The following is a 19,735-nucleotide window of genomic DNA, read 5'->3' on the forward strand; positions in this document are numbered from 1 at the left end:
CTCTGCATCTCCACCCTCCCTACCTTGTAATGCGCTTCTGATTCCTCCTCCTGAGTTGAACTGGAGGGAGACGGCGTCGCTGACTTGCTCCCTGGGGGCGACGGGGAGCTGTGGGCGATGCCACTCCGGATGCCCATCTGAGAGATGAGCTGGGATTGGCTGAGGGCACTCATGTGGCTGGCCAGCATCGCCGGGCGGCCCAGGAGGGGCCCAGGCCGGCCGGAGTCGTAGGCAGCAACCTCCGAGTGGACCATCTCCTGGATCTAAGAGAATAGGACAGGGCATTGTGAGCTAGGGAGGACCCGCCGGCCACCATCACCTCTGCACCGTGGGACTCAGAGCAGTGGCATGCAGAGGAGAAGGCTGGGGGGCTCCACTCCCAGCTGGGCTTCCCCAGGCTCCAGCGGTGGGGTCGGGGGGTGGGCAGGGGTGAGATTCGGTGCACCCGGGGGCAGCCTACAGCCCCCTGACGGTTTGCCTTCTGTTGACATTCACCCTGGACAGATGGTTAGCAGTTCAGCCCTCGCCAGAGAGCTCAGGCCAGCAGTGAATTGATCGTTTTACTGATCATTTTCCATTTACTGATACTGAGTCCTCCCTCCTAGAACACGGTGTGTCTGTTCATTTACTCGCTATGCAGCGCTACAGCAAAGAGCACAGGTGCTGGAGGCTGGCTGTGTTTTGGATCCCGGTTCAGCCACTTCTAAGCTGCGTGACCTTGGCCCAGTTATGTAACCTCTCTGTGCCTCAGTTTCTTCATCCAAAAAAATGCAGATAATAATTAAAACTACCTTTTAGGTTTGGGTAGGACAAAATGTGCCTGGCCCCTAGTAAGCCATATATTGTGTATAAGTGTTTGTTAAACACATAGAAAAAATAAGTCCCTTAATAAAGCTTTGTACTTTTCTTCCTCTAAGTCAGTAATTTTCTCATCAAATCTTCCCTATGATATTTCTAACTTGTTATTTTTGGAATATAAGAAAGCTCCTGATTTTTACATACAGGCATTTCTCATACTAAATACATCTGTAGAACAGTGTGTTCTTTTCACCTAAATATTTTATATATACACGCACACACTGTTGAGTGAGGCATAACAATTTGCATACTCTTATAATTATCTTTATTTCCTTTTTTTTTAAAGATTTTATTTTTAAGTAATCTCTACACCCAATGTGGGGCTCGAACCTACAACTCCGAGATCAAGAATCACATGCTTCACCGACCGAGCCAGCCAGGCGCCCCTATTTTTATTTCCATTGCATCTGTGGTTATTTTTCCTTTTGTTAATTTCTCATCTTGAGGAGCTGTTTTCCTCCCATGTTCTCTTCATTAGGCAAGTTCATGGATTTCCCATTTTATTATGTGGGAGTTTTTTTTTTCTCCTCAAAAGAATCCAATTTCTTTTTTTTCTAATTAAATAAAAAAATTTTTTTAATGTTTATTCCTGAGATAGAGAGACAGAGCACGAGCAGGGGAGGGGCAGAGAGAGACACACACACAATCTGAGGCAGGCTCCAGGCTCCGAGCTGTCATCACAGGGCTCAATGTTGGTTTTTGTTGGAAAAAGAAAACTGTCTTCATTATGGATTGAATGTTTTTTATGAAATTTTTAAAAGTTTATTTATTTATTTTGAGAGAGAGAGAGAGGCAGAGAGAGAGGCAGAGGGAGAGGGAGAGAGAATCCCAAGCAAGCTCTGCACTGTCAGCAGAGAGCCCAATGTGGGGCTTGAACTCACAAACTATGAGATTGTGACCTCAGCCGAAACCAAGAGTTGGACACTTAACTGACTGAGCCACCCAGGTGCCCCGTGAATGTTATTATTATTATTATAAAGTGCCTCCTTTTGCCTTGAATTCAGTGGAATCTGATCGGAACATCGCTGTCTTGGCCTGGATGTGTGTTTGTTTGATTTTGTCTGGTATGTCCTCAGTTCTGAGGAACTTTCTTTTTTAGGTTTGTCCTCATTTCCATTTTCTGGGGGGTTATCTTTGGCCAATGTTGGTGTTTGTGTTATGAGCTTTTCAAAAGACTGATTTTCACAATATTTTCCGTGGTTATTTTAGTTTCCATATTCTCTTTAGTTAATTCTGGTAAGTTACATACATATATACTTCAACTAGCTACTTTGTCCACATTTTAACATTAACAGCATATAACTGGGATAATGTTATCATATTTTTAACCTACTCTATAGTTTTTGTAGTTAAATCCTCATTCCCAATTACAATACTGTGAATGCATGTTGCTTTTTTAAAATTTCCTTCTCAAAAAGTTTATATGTTTATCTACCAAAGAACCAGTTCTTATATTAAAAAAAAAAATTTGACAAGTTTTCTGATTATTAACTTTGCTTTCCTCTCTATTACTGTTGACCTCGGGTATCATAAGTTGCTATTTATGTAGCTTTTCAAATTAAATAATTTATTTACTTTCACATTTTATTTTCTTAAGTTATTTATTTTGAAAGAGAAAGCGAGCACAAGCAGGGGAGAGGCAGAGACAGAGAGAGGAGAGAGAGAAAGAGAGAGAGAGTGAATCCTGAGCAAGCCCCATGCTGTCAGCACAGAGCCTGATGCAGGGCTCAAACTCATGAACCATGAGATCATGATCTGAGTTGAAATCCAAAGTCAGATGCTTAACCGACTGAGCCACCCAGATGCCCCTCAGATTTTCTTTTCTAATAATATTACTATCTAGGGCAGAGGTCCAGACAGGGACCATTTGCAGAGAAATCTGGAAATATGTAGAGCCATTTCTGGCTGTCACAACTGGTGTGTGTGTGTGTGTGTGTGTGTGTGTGTGTGTGTGTGTAGTTGGTGCTACCAGCATCTAGCAGGTAGAGGTCAGGGATGATGCTAAATGTCCTACAATGTGTAGAATGCCCCCTCCACACACACACACCCAAAGAGTTATGTACCCCAAAATGTCAGTAGTGTTGAAGTTGAGAACCCCTGCTCCATAACTATGATTTTTCCCTCATTGTATACCACACAAATATTTTAAAAAATATTCTACAGTGTTAGGTGGAGTTGGGGGGGGTTGCCTGGATGGCTCAGTTGGTTAAGCATCCAGCTTTGGCTCAGGTCATGATCTCACAGTTCATGGGTTTGGGCCTCACATCGGGCTCTGTGCAGACACCTCAGAGCCTGGAGTCTGCTCTGGATTCTGTCTCCCTCTCTCTCTGCCCCTCCCCCACCTGTGCTCACTCTCGCTCTCATTCTCATTCTCTCTCAAAAATAAACATTAATTTTTTTTTTAATTCTATGGGGCACCTGGGTGGCTCAGTCGGTTGGGCATCCGACTCTTGGTTTTGGCTCAGGTCATGATCCTGGGATGGTGGGATCCTGTCCCACGTTGGGCTCCACACTGAGCATAGAGGCTGCTTGAGACTCTGTCTCTCTCTCTCTCTCTCTCTCTCTCTCTCTCTCTCTCTCTGCCCCTACTCATCCCCCCCACCAAATAAAAATATATATTCTACAACTGAAGTGTTGTTTGTTGGTTTTTCGTTTTGTTTTGTTTTTTACCTTAAGTTATTTGGAGAGGAGTCTTCATTTAATATATTCTTTTGTTATTATGGTCAGAAAACATGACTCCTAGAATTTTATCTTTTTGGTATTGGGGTTTTCATTATGGCTTAGGGTATGATGAGTTTTTGTAAAATGTTCATGTGTATCTGAAATCGTGTTTATGCTCCAATATACACATCTCTCCATATGTCTATTCAATCAACTGTTTTGACTACTCTAGCTGTGAGATTTCAAGAAAAATGAGTTAAAGCAGCTCCCACTGCTATTGTGTTCCCTTCAGTTTCTCTATGGAATTTAAACAGGTTTCTTCACATATACTGATGTGACGCTATTCATTCCCATAAATGTTCCAGAATGCTATACTTTCATGATGGCTTCTTCTTCTTAATAAAAAAACCCCAGTATCTTTGCCTCAATTAATGTTTTTATTTTAGATCCAACTTCACCTGTGATCAGTACCTCTATTTTCCCACTGTTTATTACTGTCCTTCATCATTTTAAGTGTGCATCTTGTGAACAGCACATAAGTAGATTTTGGTTCTGAGTTCTTAATATAATATATTGTGAAATCTATATTTTATTATTATATTAATCATAAAGAAGCCCAGGAAACAGACTTCAAGTGAACTATTTCAAAGAGTAGAAACTTTTACAAAGAATTCAATTTAAAAATGGGCAAAGAACTTGAATAGATACTTTGAAGACTTACAAACGGCCAACAGGTACATGAAAAGGTCCATAACATCACTCATCATCAGGGAAATGCAAATCAAACCCACAATGTGGCACCACCTCATATCTGTTACAATGGCTATCATCAAAAATATACGAGATAAAAGTGTTGGTGAGGCTGTGAAAAAAAAAGGGAACCCTTGTGCACTGTTGGTGGGAGTGTAGATTGGAGCAGACACTCTGGAAAACAGTCTGGAGGTTCCTTGGAAAATTAAAAACAGAACTACCATGTGATCTGGCAATCCCACTTCTGGGTATCGATCCAAAAGAAATGAAATCACTACCTTGAAGAGAGATCTGCATCCCCGTTGTTCACTGCAGCATTATTTACCATAGCCAAGGCATGGAAACAACCTAAGTTTCTCTGAACAGATGAACAGACAGAAAGTGTGGAATGTATGTACAATGTTATTTGGCAACAAGCAAGAAGGAGATCTGCCTTTTGCAACAATATGGATGGGCCTTATACCAAGTGACATAAGGCAGACAGAGAAAGACAGACTGTGCTCTCCCTCATGTGGGGTCTAAAAAAGCCAAACTCAAAGAAATAGAGAGTAGAATGGTGGTTTCCAGGGCCAGGGGCTGGGAAATGGGTGAAGGCGGTCAAAGGGAATAAACTTCCAACTACAGCATAAATAAGTTCTGGGTACCTAATGTACAGCACGGGGATTATAATTAACAATACTATATTGTATACTTGAAAGTCGTTAAGAACAGAGATCTTAAGTCATCACACACACGAAGGTAATTATGTGAGGGGATGCAAGTATTAACTAACCTTACTGTAATAATAATTTCACAAAATATTTGCATGCATTAAATCATCATGTTGTATACCTTAAAATAATATACGTTAAATGTTAGTACTATCTCAATAAAGCTGGGAAAAAATTTAACTCTCAAGAAATAAGAGTCGAAGGATTTAAAATCTCTAAACATCCCTCTTTCCACTTCCATGCGTAAATACCCTTCCTTCCCTGAATCTTAAGCAAGAGTCTGACATTATTTCCTCAAGGGCAAAATGGCCTTGGGGTTCTGTGTTTAGGACTTGTTTTTTTTCATTTTTCTTCCCAGCAGCATGCTTAGAATTCTTTAGCCAGAGATTCCTGACTCTGTAATTTCATAGTTTGCCAATATTTGATAATGGCAGACTTCCGAATTTTTGCAAATCTGCAAAGTGCGAAATGCTCTCAAACTTGTTCTAATTTGCACTGTCCTGACTACTAGAGAGGTTGAACACCTTTGCATACGTTTACTGGCCATTTGGGTGTCTATTTATACTGCTGTTAGAGTGTAAGCTAGTAAGGTAAACATTTCAGGAAGCAATCTGATAATACCCAGGTACACTGAAGGTAACTTGGCAATTCTATTCTAAGATATTTATTATAAGGAACTTTCCCAGATGCACAAGAAGAAATAAATACTGCGGAATAAATCTCAAAGACATTAGAATGGGCAAATGATTGTCTTTTCGACGGAATGCTGAGCCTGGCTCCTGGGCCTCTGGGGTTACCTGTTTCTATAGGAATGTGTGCCTTTGTCTTTGACTAGGCAACTTTACAACTTTGTAAAAAAATGAAATTAGTGCATCTTTTTCATTGTTACATTTTTTCCAGTGTGGTAAAATACACACAACATACAATTTACCACCTTAACCAATTTTAAGAGTACAGTTCAGGGGCGCCTGGGTGGCGCAGTCGGTCAAGCGTCCGACTTCAGCCAGGTCACGATCTCGCGGTCCGTGAGTTCGAGCCCCGCGTCGGGCTCTGGGCTGATGGCTCAGAGCCTGGAGCCTGTTTCCGAGTCTGTGTCTCCCTCTCTCTCTGCCCCTCCCCCATTCATGTTCTGTCTCTCTCTGTCCCAAAAATAAATAAACGTTGAAAAAAAAAATTTTAAGAGTACAGTTCACTTTCCCATTGTTGTGCGGCCATCCCCACCGTCCATCTCCAGGGCTCTTTCCACCTTGCAAAACTGCAACCCTACCTATAAAACAATAACTTCCTATTCCTCCCTCCTTGCAGCCCCTGGCAACCACCACTTTACTACTGTGACATTTGGCTACTGTCCTATGAATCTGACTACCTTAGGTACCTCCTGTAAGTGGAATCATACAGAATTTGTTCTTCTGTGACCGGCTTATTTCACCAAGCAAAATGTCCTCAAGGTTCATCCACGTTGTAGCCTATACCAGACTTCCCTTCCTTGCATTATTATTTAATTTTTTTTCTTCTTTTCTTTTTTTAAATATAATTTATTATCAAATTGGCTAACATATAGTGTATCCAGTGTGCTCTTGGTTTTGGCCGAAGATTCCTGTGGTTCATCACTTACATACAACACCCAATGCTCATCCCAACAAGTGCCCTCCTCAATGCCCATCACCATTTTCCCCTCTCCCCCATTCCCCCACCAACCTTCAGTTTGTTCTCTGTTTTTAAGAGTCTCTTATGACTTCCCTTCCTTTTAAAGGCTGAATAAAATTCCATCGTATGTGGATGCTGCATTCATCCATTCATCTATTAATGGACACTTGGGTTGCTTCCACATTTTGGCTGTTGTGAATAATGTTGCTGTGAACGTGGGTGTTTAAATATCTCTTCAAGACTCTGCTTTCAATTCTTTGGGTTATAAACACAGAAATAGAGTTGCTGGATCATACAGTAATTCTACTTTTTTTTTTAATGTTTATTTTTATTTTTGAGAGAGAGAGCACAAGCGGGAGAGGGCAAAGAGAGAGGGAGACACGGGATCCAAAGCAGACTCCAGTCTCCAAGCGATCAGCACAGAGCCCAATGTGGGGCTCAAAGCCATGAACTGTGAGATCACAACCTGAGCTGAAGTCGGATGCTTAACCGACTGAGCCACCCAGGCACCCCACAGTAATTCTACTTAACTTTTGAGGAACTGCCCTGTTGTTTTCTATAGTGGCTGCACCGTTTTACATTCCCACCAATAGTACACAAGGTTTCAATTTCTCCACTTCTTGACCACCACTTGTAACTTTTCTTTTATAGGAGCCATCTTAGTGGGTATCAGGTAGAATGCAACTGATTCTTGTCCATAAAAATGCAAGCAAGTGTTGTCTGGTAGACGTACAATTGATTCTACCTTGTAGAAAGAAGATTTCAAACACAGTATTCTGTTGCTCCAGTTTTACCTTTATTACAAAATTTATTTTATCATTCTGGGTTGCTGATATATATGTCTATTCATCAGATTCTCCTTTGAGCCAACTGTAATGTATTATTGGCTTTCTCACTAATGAATGAGTTAAATAAATTGACATGTCTTCATTTCGTATTTGTGTGAGAGTCATGAAGTTACCTTTCAAAAATTATATATTATAATAAAGATGATCATTGCTATGGCATTTTCTAAGTTCCAGAAAAACTGGAAATAATGTGAATGTTCACCAATCAGGAAATGGTGAAAATCCGTGATATATTCACATAACGGAATTCTGTACAGAGTTCAAGGGAATGACCTGTAGCTACACCTGTCAGTGAGGTGGATGAACTCAGGAACAATAATGAATAAAAAGAGTTTCAAGAGGATCCATGCAGTAAAATACCTTAATGTACATGTTTATAACATAAAACATTACAATAAAGTGTTTAAGGACATATAAAAATGTAGTAAAAGCATTAAAAACAGGAAAAGCAGGAAAAGAAAGACAGATACAAAGGCTGCTTCATTTGTATCTGTAATATTTTAGGTTTTCAAAAATAGACCCCAAACTACCAAACTAACAACAACAACAATAATAATAATAATAATCAGGGGCTCTTCAAAGCCTGGTGTTGAACTTGAATGTACTAGGTTCTGGGAAGTCTGGGAAGGCGGCTGGCATCCACATCACTTAGTTGGTTATGTGATGCATCCTGAAATAAGATAGGATTGGTGCCCTGATCTCCAGCTTGGGCCCCAAACACCTTCATTCCATTGCCTCGCTGCGTCTTCACCGGATGCCCCACAAGCACGTCAAACTTCACATGTTGAAAATGGAACTTGATTCTCCTTCAGTCTGCTTCACCAAGCCCCACACCTGGGCCCCAACCTTGATTTCTCTGTGTTCCTTGCACGCCTCTCCTGCCCCAGACACACCTGTGTTGGCTCGGCCTCTGCAGCGAATCCGAAGTCCCACACACACCTCTCCCCACCCTCCCCCACTGCCATCTCCCAGTTTTCCTGTTTCATTGCCTGTTCTCCCACCTCCCACCAGCCTATTCCCCCACAATCACTGGACGGATCTCTCAAATGAGCGAATGAGACCATGCTATTCCCCTCCTCAAAAGTCTTCCTCAGCGTCCCCATTCCCTTGGGCTAAAGTGTGCTCCACTTTCCACGGTTTTCAAGGCTGTGCATGATGGGCCCCAGTCTGACGCTCCAGCCCTTCCTGTACACTGTCCCCACCGCACCTACTGCACCTCTAGCTTGCTTTGGCCTCCTCTCAGATCTTCAAATGCAGGAGGCCTACCCCGGCCTCAGGTTTCTGACCTGAGCTTTCCTCCCCTTGGTCTCTGCACGTGGCTCATCTTTCAGTTCTTTTTTTTTTTTTAATTTTTTTTTTCAACGTTTATTTATTTTTGGGACAGAGAGAGACAGAGCATGAACGGGGGAGGGGCAGAGAGAGAGGGAGACACAGAATCGGAAACAGGCTCCAGGCTCCGAGCCATCAGCCCAGAGCCTGACGCGGGGCTCGAACTCCCGGACCGCGAGATCGTGACCTGGCTGAAGTCGGACGCTTAACCGACAGCGCCACCCAGGTGCCCCTCATCTTTCAGTTCTTAACTGGAATGTTACCTCTTCAGAGAAGCCTTCCCTGACTACGTTGTCTAAAAACCTAACCCACGACCATTATTTTGTATCATCATATTGTCTCTTTCTTTCATAATGGTTATTTCAAGCTATAAATTATTTTGCTCATTTATTTGTTCATGGTCTCCTGAGAGCATCCTCTGCCCAGGGCAGAACAGAAGTGCCGAACAGTTGAGGGTCCAGGAGTGCTCTTCAACCATGAGGGACCAGGAGTATGTGGGAAAGCCTGGGCTCCCTCTCTCCTCGGCGGGGCGATTCCGAGTTGTGTTCCATGCTCTCCTCAGAGTGTCCGCAGCGGAACTGTGTTCCAGGGGCCACGGTGTCACAACTCCCCAGCCCACCCTTTCCTGGTTTTCTTCTCTTCCAGTCTCAATTCCCTTCATCCTTTGCATGGCTTCCTGGGGTCACCCCCAAACAAAATACTTGCACCCAAACCTTTGCATCAGAGTCTGATTTAGGGAGGGGGTCCCAAATTAAGATACCAGCCCCCTCTCTGGTGCTATGCTGGCCACTGGAGTGACCCCACTCAAGTAGAAAGGGTGTCCTCCCTGCTCAGAATCTTCACAAGCTCCTGCAGGGTCTGCTAGCATTGTCTTAGCCTGTGAAACAAAGATTTGCATGCACCACCTCTGTCTTCCTGACCTTTCCAGATCCTTCCCAGAGCTCCATGTGGGCTTCCCTCTAAATGGAGACTTTCCCCTGTGGCTCACTGCTCCCTCCCTCCAAGTCAGCATTCTTTGAGGCTTACCTGAAACATCACCTCCTCAGAGAGGTCTCCCCTGGCCTCCCTTTCCAGCCACACCCCTTTTCTGAGCTTTCCCAGGGCTCAGCATGGTGGGCATCAAGCATCTGCTTCCGTGCAGACATGGCCCGGCATCCAGCTGGCGCTTAGGAGATATCTGGTGGCCAGGGGCACCAAGCCTCCTGCTTCTCTCATGGAAACATATGGGCACACTTAGGAGCCACTCCTGTGGCCTCTCCAGGAAGGATGAGCCAGAGGAAACAGTAAGGAGGCATCGTTGTGAACTTAATTAGATTCGCCTGGCTTAATAGATTCTCGGAGGGGCAGGAACACAAAGGTGTTTTTCACAAATTCCCCATTTGCAGTCTCTATGGAGAGGAGCCCCAGGTGCCAGGGTGCCCCCACCCAGAGGGGAGAGGATAAGAAATCACACCTACACCTTCCTGTCTTCTGCTGATTCGCAGAACTAACACCCCGCCTGCTTCCTCTGAGGCAGGGACGTGTATCATTAAACACAGCCTCACACTCTGCCTGGAGAATTGGGACTTTTTTCTGAAGGCGACAGCAGCTCAGCTCAGTTGTGTCCTTTCACTGAAGCTTTTGCCTCAGCTCTAGAGGGGCCAGAAACTTCTTCATTTCTAAGCACAGTCAGACCCCAAAGGAAAACTAACGAACCACTGACCAGCATTTTACAATCACTCCCACGGTCCAGAGTGGTTCTTTCCAACAGATACTAATCCCTCTGTTCTACACAGGATGGTAACAATTGTGATAATGATTAAAAATACTTATTATTTTACTGGATGTGTGCTCACTATGTGCTGGGCACCATGCCATGAGCTGCATGAACACTGTTATCACCCCCATTTTACAATAAAGACCCTGAAACTCAGAGAGGTTGAGTGACTCTCCCAAGGTCACACAGCCAGGAAGTGAGAAAGTCGGAATTCTTGGTTGTCTTCTGAGACTGAGATCTTTTCATGGCACCCACACAGATCTTAATGGCTCTAATGTGGGCGGAGGGTAATGAACCTGCTCTCATAGGGCAGCTGTGAGGATCCAATGAAAGGTAACTTTGCACAGAGCCTGGCACTGGTATGTGTTCCTTTCCTTCATCCCCTCACAAACTTGCTGGAGGTATAAACTTGATGTTTGAACCAGATCTCAACCGGGCTAAGAGGTGAGAAACGATGGAAGTGTCTGGAAAGTGAGCAAGTATGAGAGAAGCCAGAAAGGAGGCTCCAGTGAGAATAAAAATAACAGCATTGGGCTTGGCACTAGGGTAGTACTTCACAAATATTTAGTTGTTATATCAGGAGTTGGCAGACTTCTTCCATAAAGGGCCAGATATTAAATATGCTAGGCTTTGCGGACCAGATGGCCTCTGTTACAACTATTCAATTCTACCATTGTAGTGCAAAAGCAGCCCTAGACAATATGTAAATGAATGATCGTGGCTGTATTCCAATAAAACTTTATTTACAAAAACAAGTGGAGAGCCAGAATTGGCCTATGGCCATAGGTTGCCAATCTCTGCATTTTTCTTTTTTTATTTTGTTTTTGTTTTGTTTTTGAGAAAGAGAGAGAGTGTGCGTGAGTATGCCGTTGGGGAGGGGCAGAGAGACAGAATCCCAAGCAGGCTCCGCACTGTCAACACAGAGACTGACTCAGGGCTCGATCTCACGAACTGTGATGTTGGCCTGAGCCAACGTCAAGAGTTGGATGCTTAACCAACTGAGCCACCCAGGCATCCCGCCAATCTCGGTTTTAGCTGAATGTGAAGTAAACAGAAATAGTGGTAGAGGCACTACCCTTCAGGTGGCAGTTACATCTGCCAGGCACTGACCTTCTGAGCGCATTTAATTCTCACCCAGCCATGGGAGGAGGTAGGTTTATCATCAGCATCCTACAGATGTGACAGCTGAGGCTCAAAAAGGGAAGGAACATGCCCACGGTCATTTAGGGCAAGTGGTAGAGCTGGGATTCAAGTCAAGGTCTATCTGCTTGCCATGTCCTTGTCCTCAGGGACTACACCTCCAGCCCGCCGTCTTGTCCAGACCTGGCCCCAGGAAACAGGCACTTGCTGCCGTCTCTCCACTAAACCCTGCTCTGGGCACCATCTGGGCCCTTGCTCTGACTGCATTACAGCCTCTCTTTAAAATCAGAAGGCCTGGAGTGGCCAAAATGAACAAATCACGAGACTATAGATGCTGGAGAGGATGTGGAGAAACGGGAACCCTCTTGCACTGTTGGTGGGAATGCAAATTGGTGCAGCCGCTCTGGAAAGCAGTGTGGAGGTTCCTCAGAAAATTAAAAATAGACCTACCCTATGACCCAGCAATAGCACTGCTAGGAATTTATCCAAGGGATACAGGAGTACTGATGCATAGGGCCACTTGTACCCCAATGTTCATAGCAGCACTCTCAACAATAGCCAAATTATGGAAAGAGCCTAAATGTCCATCCACTGATGAATGGATAAAGAAATTGTGGTTTATATACACAATGGAGTACTACGTGGCAATGAGAAAGAACGAAATATGGCCCTTTGTAGCAACGTGGATGGAACTGGAGGGTGTGATGCTAAGTGAAATAAGCCATACAGAGAAAGACAGATACCATATGGTTTCACTCTTATGTGGATCCTGAGAAACTTAACAGGAACCCATGGGGGAGGGGAAGGAAAAAAAAAAAAAAAGAGGTTAGAGTGGGAGAGAGCCAAAGCATAAGAGACTGTTAAAAACTGAGAACAAACTGAGGGTTGATGGGGGGTGGGAGAGAGGAGAGGGTGGGTGATGGGTATTGAGGAGGGCACCTTTTGGGATGAGCACTGGGTGTTGTATGGAAACCAATTTGTCAATAAATTTCATATAAAAAAAAAATCAGAAGACCTGGACTGGCCACAGAGACCTTGTAGTTAGCCCCCGTTCTGACGCTGGCTTTCCTTTGCTGCCTGCAGCCTCCTTCTCGGGTCCTTGACTGGGCCTTTGCCTTGAACTGCCCTTAGCAGAACCGACCTCTGTGGTCGTCTTACTTCTCTAGTCCTCTTGGGTCCCCAAGTCTGCTCCTGTCACTCATTCATTCAACAGACATTCCCTGAGGGCTGCTGTGTCTGGGACCCAAAGAGCAGACTAAAAGAACACCCCATCTGGAGTGCACAGTCTGATGGGGGAGGCAGAGATGCTACCCACACTGTTTTAACCAGTGCAGCAAAGGGACCTGGGTGGAGGGGGGTCACAGAAGGGGCCAGAAAGCCCCTGGCCAGAGCCAGAAAGCATTTCCATGGGGGAAGACTGAGCCGGCTCTTGAAGAGGAAGTTTGCAGAAATGAGGAGGGTGCAGAGGGCATGCCCAGGAGCAGGAACAGCCTCGGCAAGGGCACAGAGGCATGGAGTAATGTGATGGTTAATTTCTCTGTCAATTTGACGGGGCCACAGGGGGGCCAGACATTTGCTCCAACATTATTCTAGATATGTCTCTGAGAGTGTTTCTGGATGACACTAACATCTGAATCAGTCAACTGAGTACAGCTGATTGTCCTCCCTAAGGTTGGTGGGCCTCATCTGGTCCACTGAAACCTGAATGGAACGAAAAGGCTGAGTGATGGGGAACTTCACCAGCCTGAGTGCTGGGACATTCTCTTTCTCGGGAGAGTTCTAACACGAGCGGCACGACCAGCTTGGCAAGATGCCCAGAAGCAAGCCGGAGTGTCCGAAACAGCGGGAGATAAGGATGAAGGGGCATCAGAGGCGAGCACTCGGGGGACCGAGGCGGAGGGCCCATGCCTGCAGGTGCTAAGTGGATGGCCACGGGCTTTAAGCAGAGGAGGGTCAGAGCCCAGGTCTGTGTGCCACCAGCCTCCAGGGAGTCCTGGGATCTGTGACAGAACTGCCTGCCTAGGGAAAGCGGTCTGGGGACTCTGAGAAGGGTCTCAGGACACTGGGAAGCAGCAGAGAGCCAGCGTGGCTGTCTCCTGTCGCTGCTGTAACAAATTACCTCAAACTTTGTGGCTTAGGGGCACCTGGGTGGCTTAGTCAGTTAAGCATCTGCCTTTGGCCCAGGTCAAGATCTCACCATTCGTTGAGTTCAAGCCCCTGTTGGGCTCTGTGCTGACAGCTCGGAGCCTGGAGCCTGCTTCAGGTTCTGTGTTTCCCTCTCTCTCTTCCCTCCCCTCCCCACTTGACCTCTCTCTCTCTCTCAAAAATAAATAAAACATTAAAAAAAATTTTTTTAAAACCTTGGTGGCTTAAAAGAACACAAACTTGGGGCGCCTGGCTGGCTCAGTCAGTGGAATATGTGACTTTTGATCTCGGGGTTGTGGGTTTGAGCCCCACGTTAGGTGTAGAGATTACTTAAAAATAAAATCTTAAGAAAAGAAAAAAGAACACAAACTCAACCCCTTATAGTTCTGGAGGCCAGAAGTCTGGAATCAGTGTCACCAGGCTACCATCAAGGTGCAGGGATGGCCGGTTATTTCTGGAGGCTCCAGGGGAGACTCTGTATCTTCACCTTTTTTTTTTTTTTTTTTTTTTTTAAAGGATGGCTGCTGTCCTTATTCCTTGGCTTGTGGTCCTGCATCACAAGGGCTTTTCTCCCTCTGCTTCCATTGTCACACCACCTAGTCTAGGTGTTGGACCCTCCTGCCTCCGCCCGCATAAGGACTCATGATTACATCCCCAGGCCCACCCAAATAATCCAGGATAATCTCTGCATCTCAAGATTTTTTTACTTAGTCACATCTGCAAAATCCCTTTTGCTATATAAGGTAATATATGCACAGGCTTCAGGGATTAGAACATGGCCATCTGGGCAGGGTAGCATGACTTAATCTACCACACCCTGGAATCAATGATGTGTGAGGTCACCGCCAGAGCCCCTCCTCAGCCAACCAAACCAGCTCTCTGAGGCTTCTTTGGGCTTTAAGGGTCAAAAATTTGAAAATTATTTTCTTTTAGGAAAAAAGATTTTTTTCAGCACAAAAGAGAGGAAAAGAAAGCCAATAGGAAGCCTTCCCCAGTGCCTGCCTCTCACTCCGAAGCCTTTTGTGAGTAAGTATTTCTAATAAACTTTCATGCTTGGTGGGAGATCCCTCGCACGCTGACAAATTTCTCCTGAAATTTGAGATGTCTTGTTCAGAGTAATAGCTATAGTGCACAGGTGCCCAGCTGCTATTGTAAAATCAGTAAGCATTTAATTGAAACAAACGACTATAATAATAGTACATTATCCCTGCAGGCCGAGCGCCATCACAGTTTTAATTATTGAGTTAAGAGTCAGACTAATTTATCCTTTTAAAGCAACAACCCCATTCCTGGTTACACTGATCATCCTGTTATGAATATGAAGGCACCAGCAGGGAAGGATGTAAATGGAAAGCAATTTGTCCCCTTCAAGGCTGATTTGGTCTCTGAAGAAAGGTTTGCAAACAGGGTCACTGAAACACTGGGTCTGGGACTGCCCTGCTGGGGGAGTGACATTTCTGCCTGGGTTGGGGTGGGGGCTGCGGTCCTGGTGCTGCGCAGCTCTGGGATGCAGGCCCTTGTTCCTCTGCTCAGAGCCTGCACCAGCTCCCTCCCTCCCTTCCTCCCAGAAAAGCCCAAGTCCTTGCTAAGCCGCAAGCTCTGAGAACAACCCCACCAGCAGCACCTGATACCTCTCTGCCCGCCCCCCCCCGCCCCCCCATTCACTCCACTCACGCACACTCCCACTCAAGCATGCTCAAGTCTCAGGGCCCTTCTCTAGTTCAGTGTGACTTTGCACACACACCCCAGGGGACATTTGGCAATATTTGGGGACACTGCCAGTTACAGCTGGGAGATGCTACTTGTATCTGCTGGTTACCAGGCCAAGGGTACTGCTCAACATCCTACTATGCACCAGACAGCCTCCCACCATGAAGAATGACCCAGCCCAAAATGTCAACAGTGGCAAGGGTGGGAAGTCCTATATATTAGCTGCTCCCTCTGTACAGGATGGTCTTCCCCAGTGAGGGGGTACCTACGCCATCTCCCTCACCTCCTGCCTATCTTGTTCGGGTCTCCCCCTTCCTATGAGGTCTTCCCTGACCATCCTCCCAAAACCGCCCTCTGCCCACCCCCAGCCATCCCAATCACCTTCATGCCACTGTTTTCTTCCTTCCAATGCACTGAGCACCTGTGAACACACTATATGACTCATTTATTATTTTACTGTTTCTTATCTTGCTCCCCCTGCCAGTTCCACACAGGCTCACATCTTCATTGTTCCAGAATAGCACCTGACACATAGCAGGGATTCAGTGAATGTTTGTTGAAGGAATTATCTGTCCCTACTCCTTCCTCTTTCACTTCCTACAACCTCTTGGCCTCGAGGTTGGACAATACCACCTCTTCATGATCTCCCAAGTTCACCCCCTCTTGTCAAGGTTCAGAGCCAGTGATTGTTAATTTTATGTGTCAGCTTGGCTGGGTCAAGGGGTGCCCAGAGAGCCAGTAAAATGTTATTTCTGGGGTGTTCGGAAGGTTGCTTCCAGAAGAGATTAGCATTTGAATTGGCCAATGATTGTAAAAGTCGCTCTCACCAATACAAGTGGGCATCAGCCAATCCACTGAAGACCCTCACATGGAACAAAAGAGAACAAAAAAACAGAGAAAGGGCAAATTCTCTCTCTTCTTGAGCTGGGACATCCATCTTCTCCTGCCCTTAGACACTGGAGCTCCAGACTCTCGGGCCTTTGGACTTGGACTAAGTCACATCCCACTAGGTTTCCTGGCTTGTAGACAGCATATCATGGGACTTCTCCATGTCCATAACCACAGGAGTCAAGTCCTATAATAAATTTCCTCTTATCTGGATGTCTATATACCCTGTTATTTTCCTCTGGAGAACCCTAACACAGACCCCATTTCTTTTTCCTGAACAATGAAACATCTCTTAATGGGCTGTTTAGGGATCTGTCCAGTAAGAGTTTTGGGGTAACTCCCACATGCCACATGGCACATTCTTGGTTCCTCAAGGGCGGAAATGGAGGCCTGTGATCTGTCACAACCCCAAAGCCCACACGATGACTGCCCCTGAGCCACAGACCCTGAGACACAAAGAAGGCAGGCACAGCCCCTGTCACTCAGGAAGGACCATCAAGTCCAGTGGAACAGGAAGACAAGTGAGCCAGCCATGTCATGCAGTGTGACACGTGTTATTAACGCACCCACCATTACTGCACTGCGGACACTCTCACCCACTCAACAAATGCGGTGTGTTCCCTGTGGCCTGTGTTCCTGGGACACAGACTATCCCATGCCTGTCAACTGGGGACGGCTGCACCACAGAGAGGTCCTTTTCAGGCCTACAAGATTCTTCCAGCACATTAATATTTTGTGCCACCAAGGCCCAGCCTCAATGCAGAGGATGCCAACCCAGCTGAGCCCAGCAGGCAATGGAGGGGTCAGCTCCCTCTACGTGTTTCTTTTTGTCCTTTTCTACATAACCCAGCGGTGAAAAGGCATCCTTCTACCCTCTCCCATGAAGCTACCTTCCCAGGTCTTACTGAGAGTTTCTTTTTTCCTTTTTTTTAAACATTTATTTATTTTTGAGAGAGAGATAGAGAGAGGCAGAGAGAGAGGGAGACACAGAATCCGAAGCAGGCTCCAGGCTCTGAGCTGTCAGCATAGAGTCCAACGCGGGGCTTGAACGCATGAATCGCCGAGATCACGACCTGAGCCAAAGTTGGATGCTTTGCTGACTGAACCACACAGGTGCCCCCTGAGAGTTTCTTTAGTAAGAATTTAACACGTGTTTTTTAATTGTACAGGTATCTGAATTAGTATCACTATGATTTTCTGTTAATGCTGTGGTTACCAAGTTACATAGACCTTGAGAGGTTTGCCCTAACCCTGTTTTCCCCACAAGCTCTGTTGATTTTAGGAATTTGCAGGTTTTGTAGAACTGTGTCTCTCATAGAATAGCAGAAACATCTGTATTTACTAAGTATCTGCTATGTGCCAGGCACTGCAGAACACAGATTTCATGGTGAGTAATACAGGCGCGGTCCCTGCCCTATGCAGCTGACGGTCTTGTGGCGGAGACAGGCATCAATCAATTCCACACCCAAATCAGTATGCAGTCACAATGGTGACGAGCACTGAAAGGGAAGCCACGGACCACTGTGAGCTTGTGCAATGCAGGCTGGGGCTATGTAATGGCCCCAGTTAGAAGGTTAGTGGGGAGGAGGGAGGAGGGCTGGAAAGATGAGCTTAGAAAGCCAGGAAGGGGCCAGACTGGGTAGGACCTTGAATGCCAGGTGAAGATATTTGGACTTCATCCTGAGGGTCACAAAGAACCCAGAAATATTTTAGGAAGATCAGTGACTTCAATTTTAGAAAGGCCAGCTTGCTTGCTATGTGGCAGGTGGCAGGTGAGGAGTCACATAATCACTACTCAGATTCGGATAATGGAACGTAAGAGACGGCTGTGAGAGATGCCAAGGGCAGATCTGGGATTTGGGACTGGTCATGGTGGGTGGTCCAGGATGACACCAGATCACTAATGATATTCATGGGCTGGTCACATGAGAGAAGAGACGTGTCCAACCAGGTAGGAAGGAGTGGTCAGCTGTGGGCAAGCTGAGCTTGGGCCCAGCATCCAAGTGGGGTTTCCAGGTGGGGATGGTCGACTACATGGTCTGGTATTTAGAGGTGGGGACCAACAGGTGCCCAGAGAGAGGCAGCCACTCACCATGGGAGAGAATCACGCCAAGAGGGAGGGGTGTGAGAAGGGGTGTCTGAACAGGAGTTCCAGTCACATTGAGGAAGCAGAACAGGAAGGCATTTCAGGAAGAAAGGAGTGGCCCCTACATGTCAAGGACGATAGAAGCAGCACGTACCTGATGGATTTGGCAATTTGGAGGCCACCAGGGTCCCGAAGCAGAGCAGTTTTATAGTTGGGGGGAGGCAGAAGCCAGAGTGAATGGCAGGGGAGGAAATATGACCACGGTTGATGACCCCTCCTGGGAGCTTCACTGGGACCATCAGGAGAGAAAGCGGACAGTGGCAGGGTCCAAGGATGACCTTCTACTTAGATGCTAAGGGGAAGCACAGAAATGCCCCCTTGGAGACCTGAACCGCAGAACTGAGGGGCCACAGCACCACTATGCATGCCTCTTGCTGGCCACATGCTCATCTTTGGTCTCAAGTGAGCCTCTTAACAAGCCCTGTGAGGTAGATGCTGCTGTGCCCACTTTACAGATGAGCACGTGGAGTCCCAGAGCAGTAACATCAATTGCTCCCTGATCCCCACCCGAGTCTGCCAGTCTGAGCTCTTTTCACTACTGAGGGCGGAGGGGTGCAGCCCAGGCTGGGCCGGGCCGCAGCAACAGAGCATCTGAGAGGGAACGGCTCTGTTATCACCACACGGGGAGTCGGCACAGCAGGTCTGTCTTATTTTGACTACAACTGAGCTCTCCTCTGTCTTTGTGAAGAACTGGGGCAGGGGCTGAGTGTCAGGGAGCTACTAGGACTGGGGGTACACTGGGGCCCAGGCAGTGACGAAGCTGGGGGCAGATCACACACGGTGAGGGCTTGGTCCTACAGGCTCTGTAGAGCCTGGGTGGCCATGAGCAGCGGATGGCCCAGCAGGTTTCCTGTTCTCAGGGCAAGAGGCCAGAGATAGGGTCAGGAGGCACCTGGGGCAGACGTCATGGACAGGAGAGAGCTGAGGTGGTGGAGCCAGCGCCCACGGTCAAAGGGAGCTGATAACCACAATGACCTGCCCAGACCGGGAACCCCCCCTCTTCCCGAATTTGATCTTCAGTTCCTATTTCGAAAGGGGCCTGATGCCTGTGCCAGCAGCACTAGGGCTGAGCCACATTCTGCAAGGATGCACTTGGTTATCTGACAGCCAACCTTTGCCTCTCCATCTGAGCGGCGGGAAGGGTGTA

General features: G+C 46.4%; 1 protein-coding gene across 14 annotated transcripts in view; it reads right to left on the reverse strand.

Moving 5' to 3' along the window:
- The window catches only part of TOX2 (TOX high mobility group box family member 2), a 275,373-nt gene that overhangs the window by 7,856 nt on the left and 247,782 nt on the right, over nucleotides 1–19,735 (reverse strand). For all 14 annotated transcript variants that reach the window (XM_045053582.1, XM_045053586.1, XM_045053583.1 and 11 more), the window contains one exon: nucleotides 24–263. In XM_045053582.1, the coding sequence (XP_044909517.1) occupies nucleotides 24–263 (240 nt within the window). The remainder of the gene's footprint in view (nucleotides 1–23; nucleotides 264–19,735) is intronic.

The sequence above is a fragment of the Felis catus genome, chromosome A3 (genome assembly GCF_018350175.1).
Source record: "Felis catus isolate Fca126 chromosome A3, F.catus_Fca126_mat1.0, whole genome shotgun sequence".
In the NCBI taxonomy this organism is placed as follows: Eukaryota; Metazoa; Chordata; class Mammalia; order Carnivora; family Felidae; genus Felis; species Felis catus.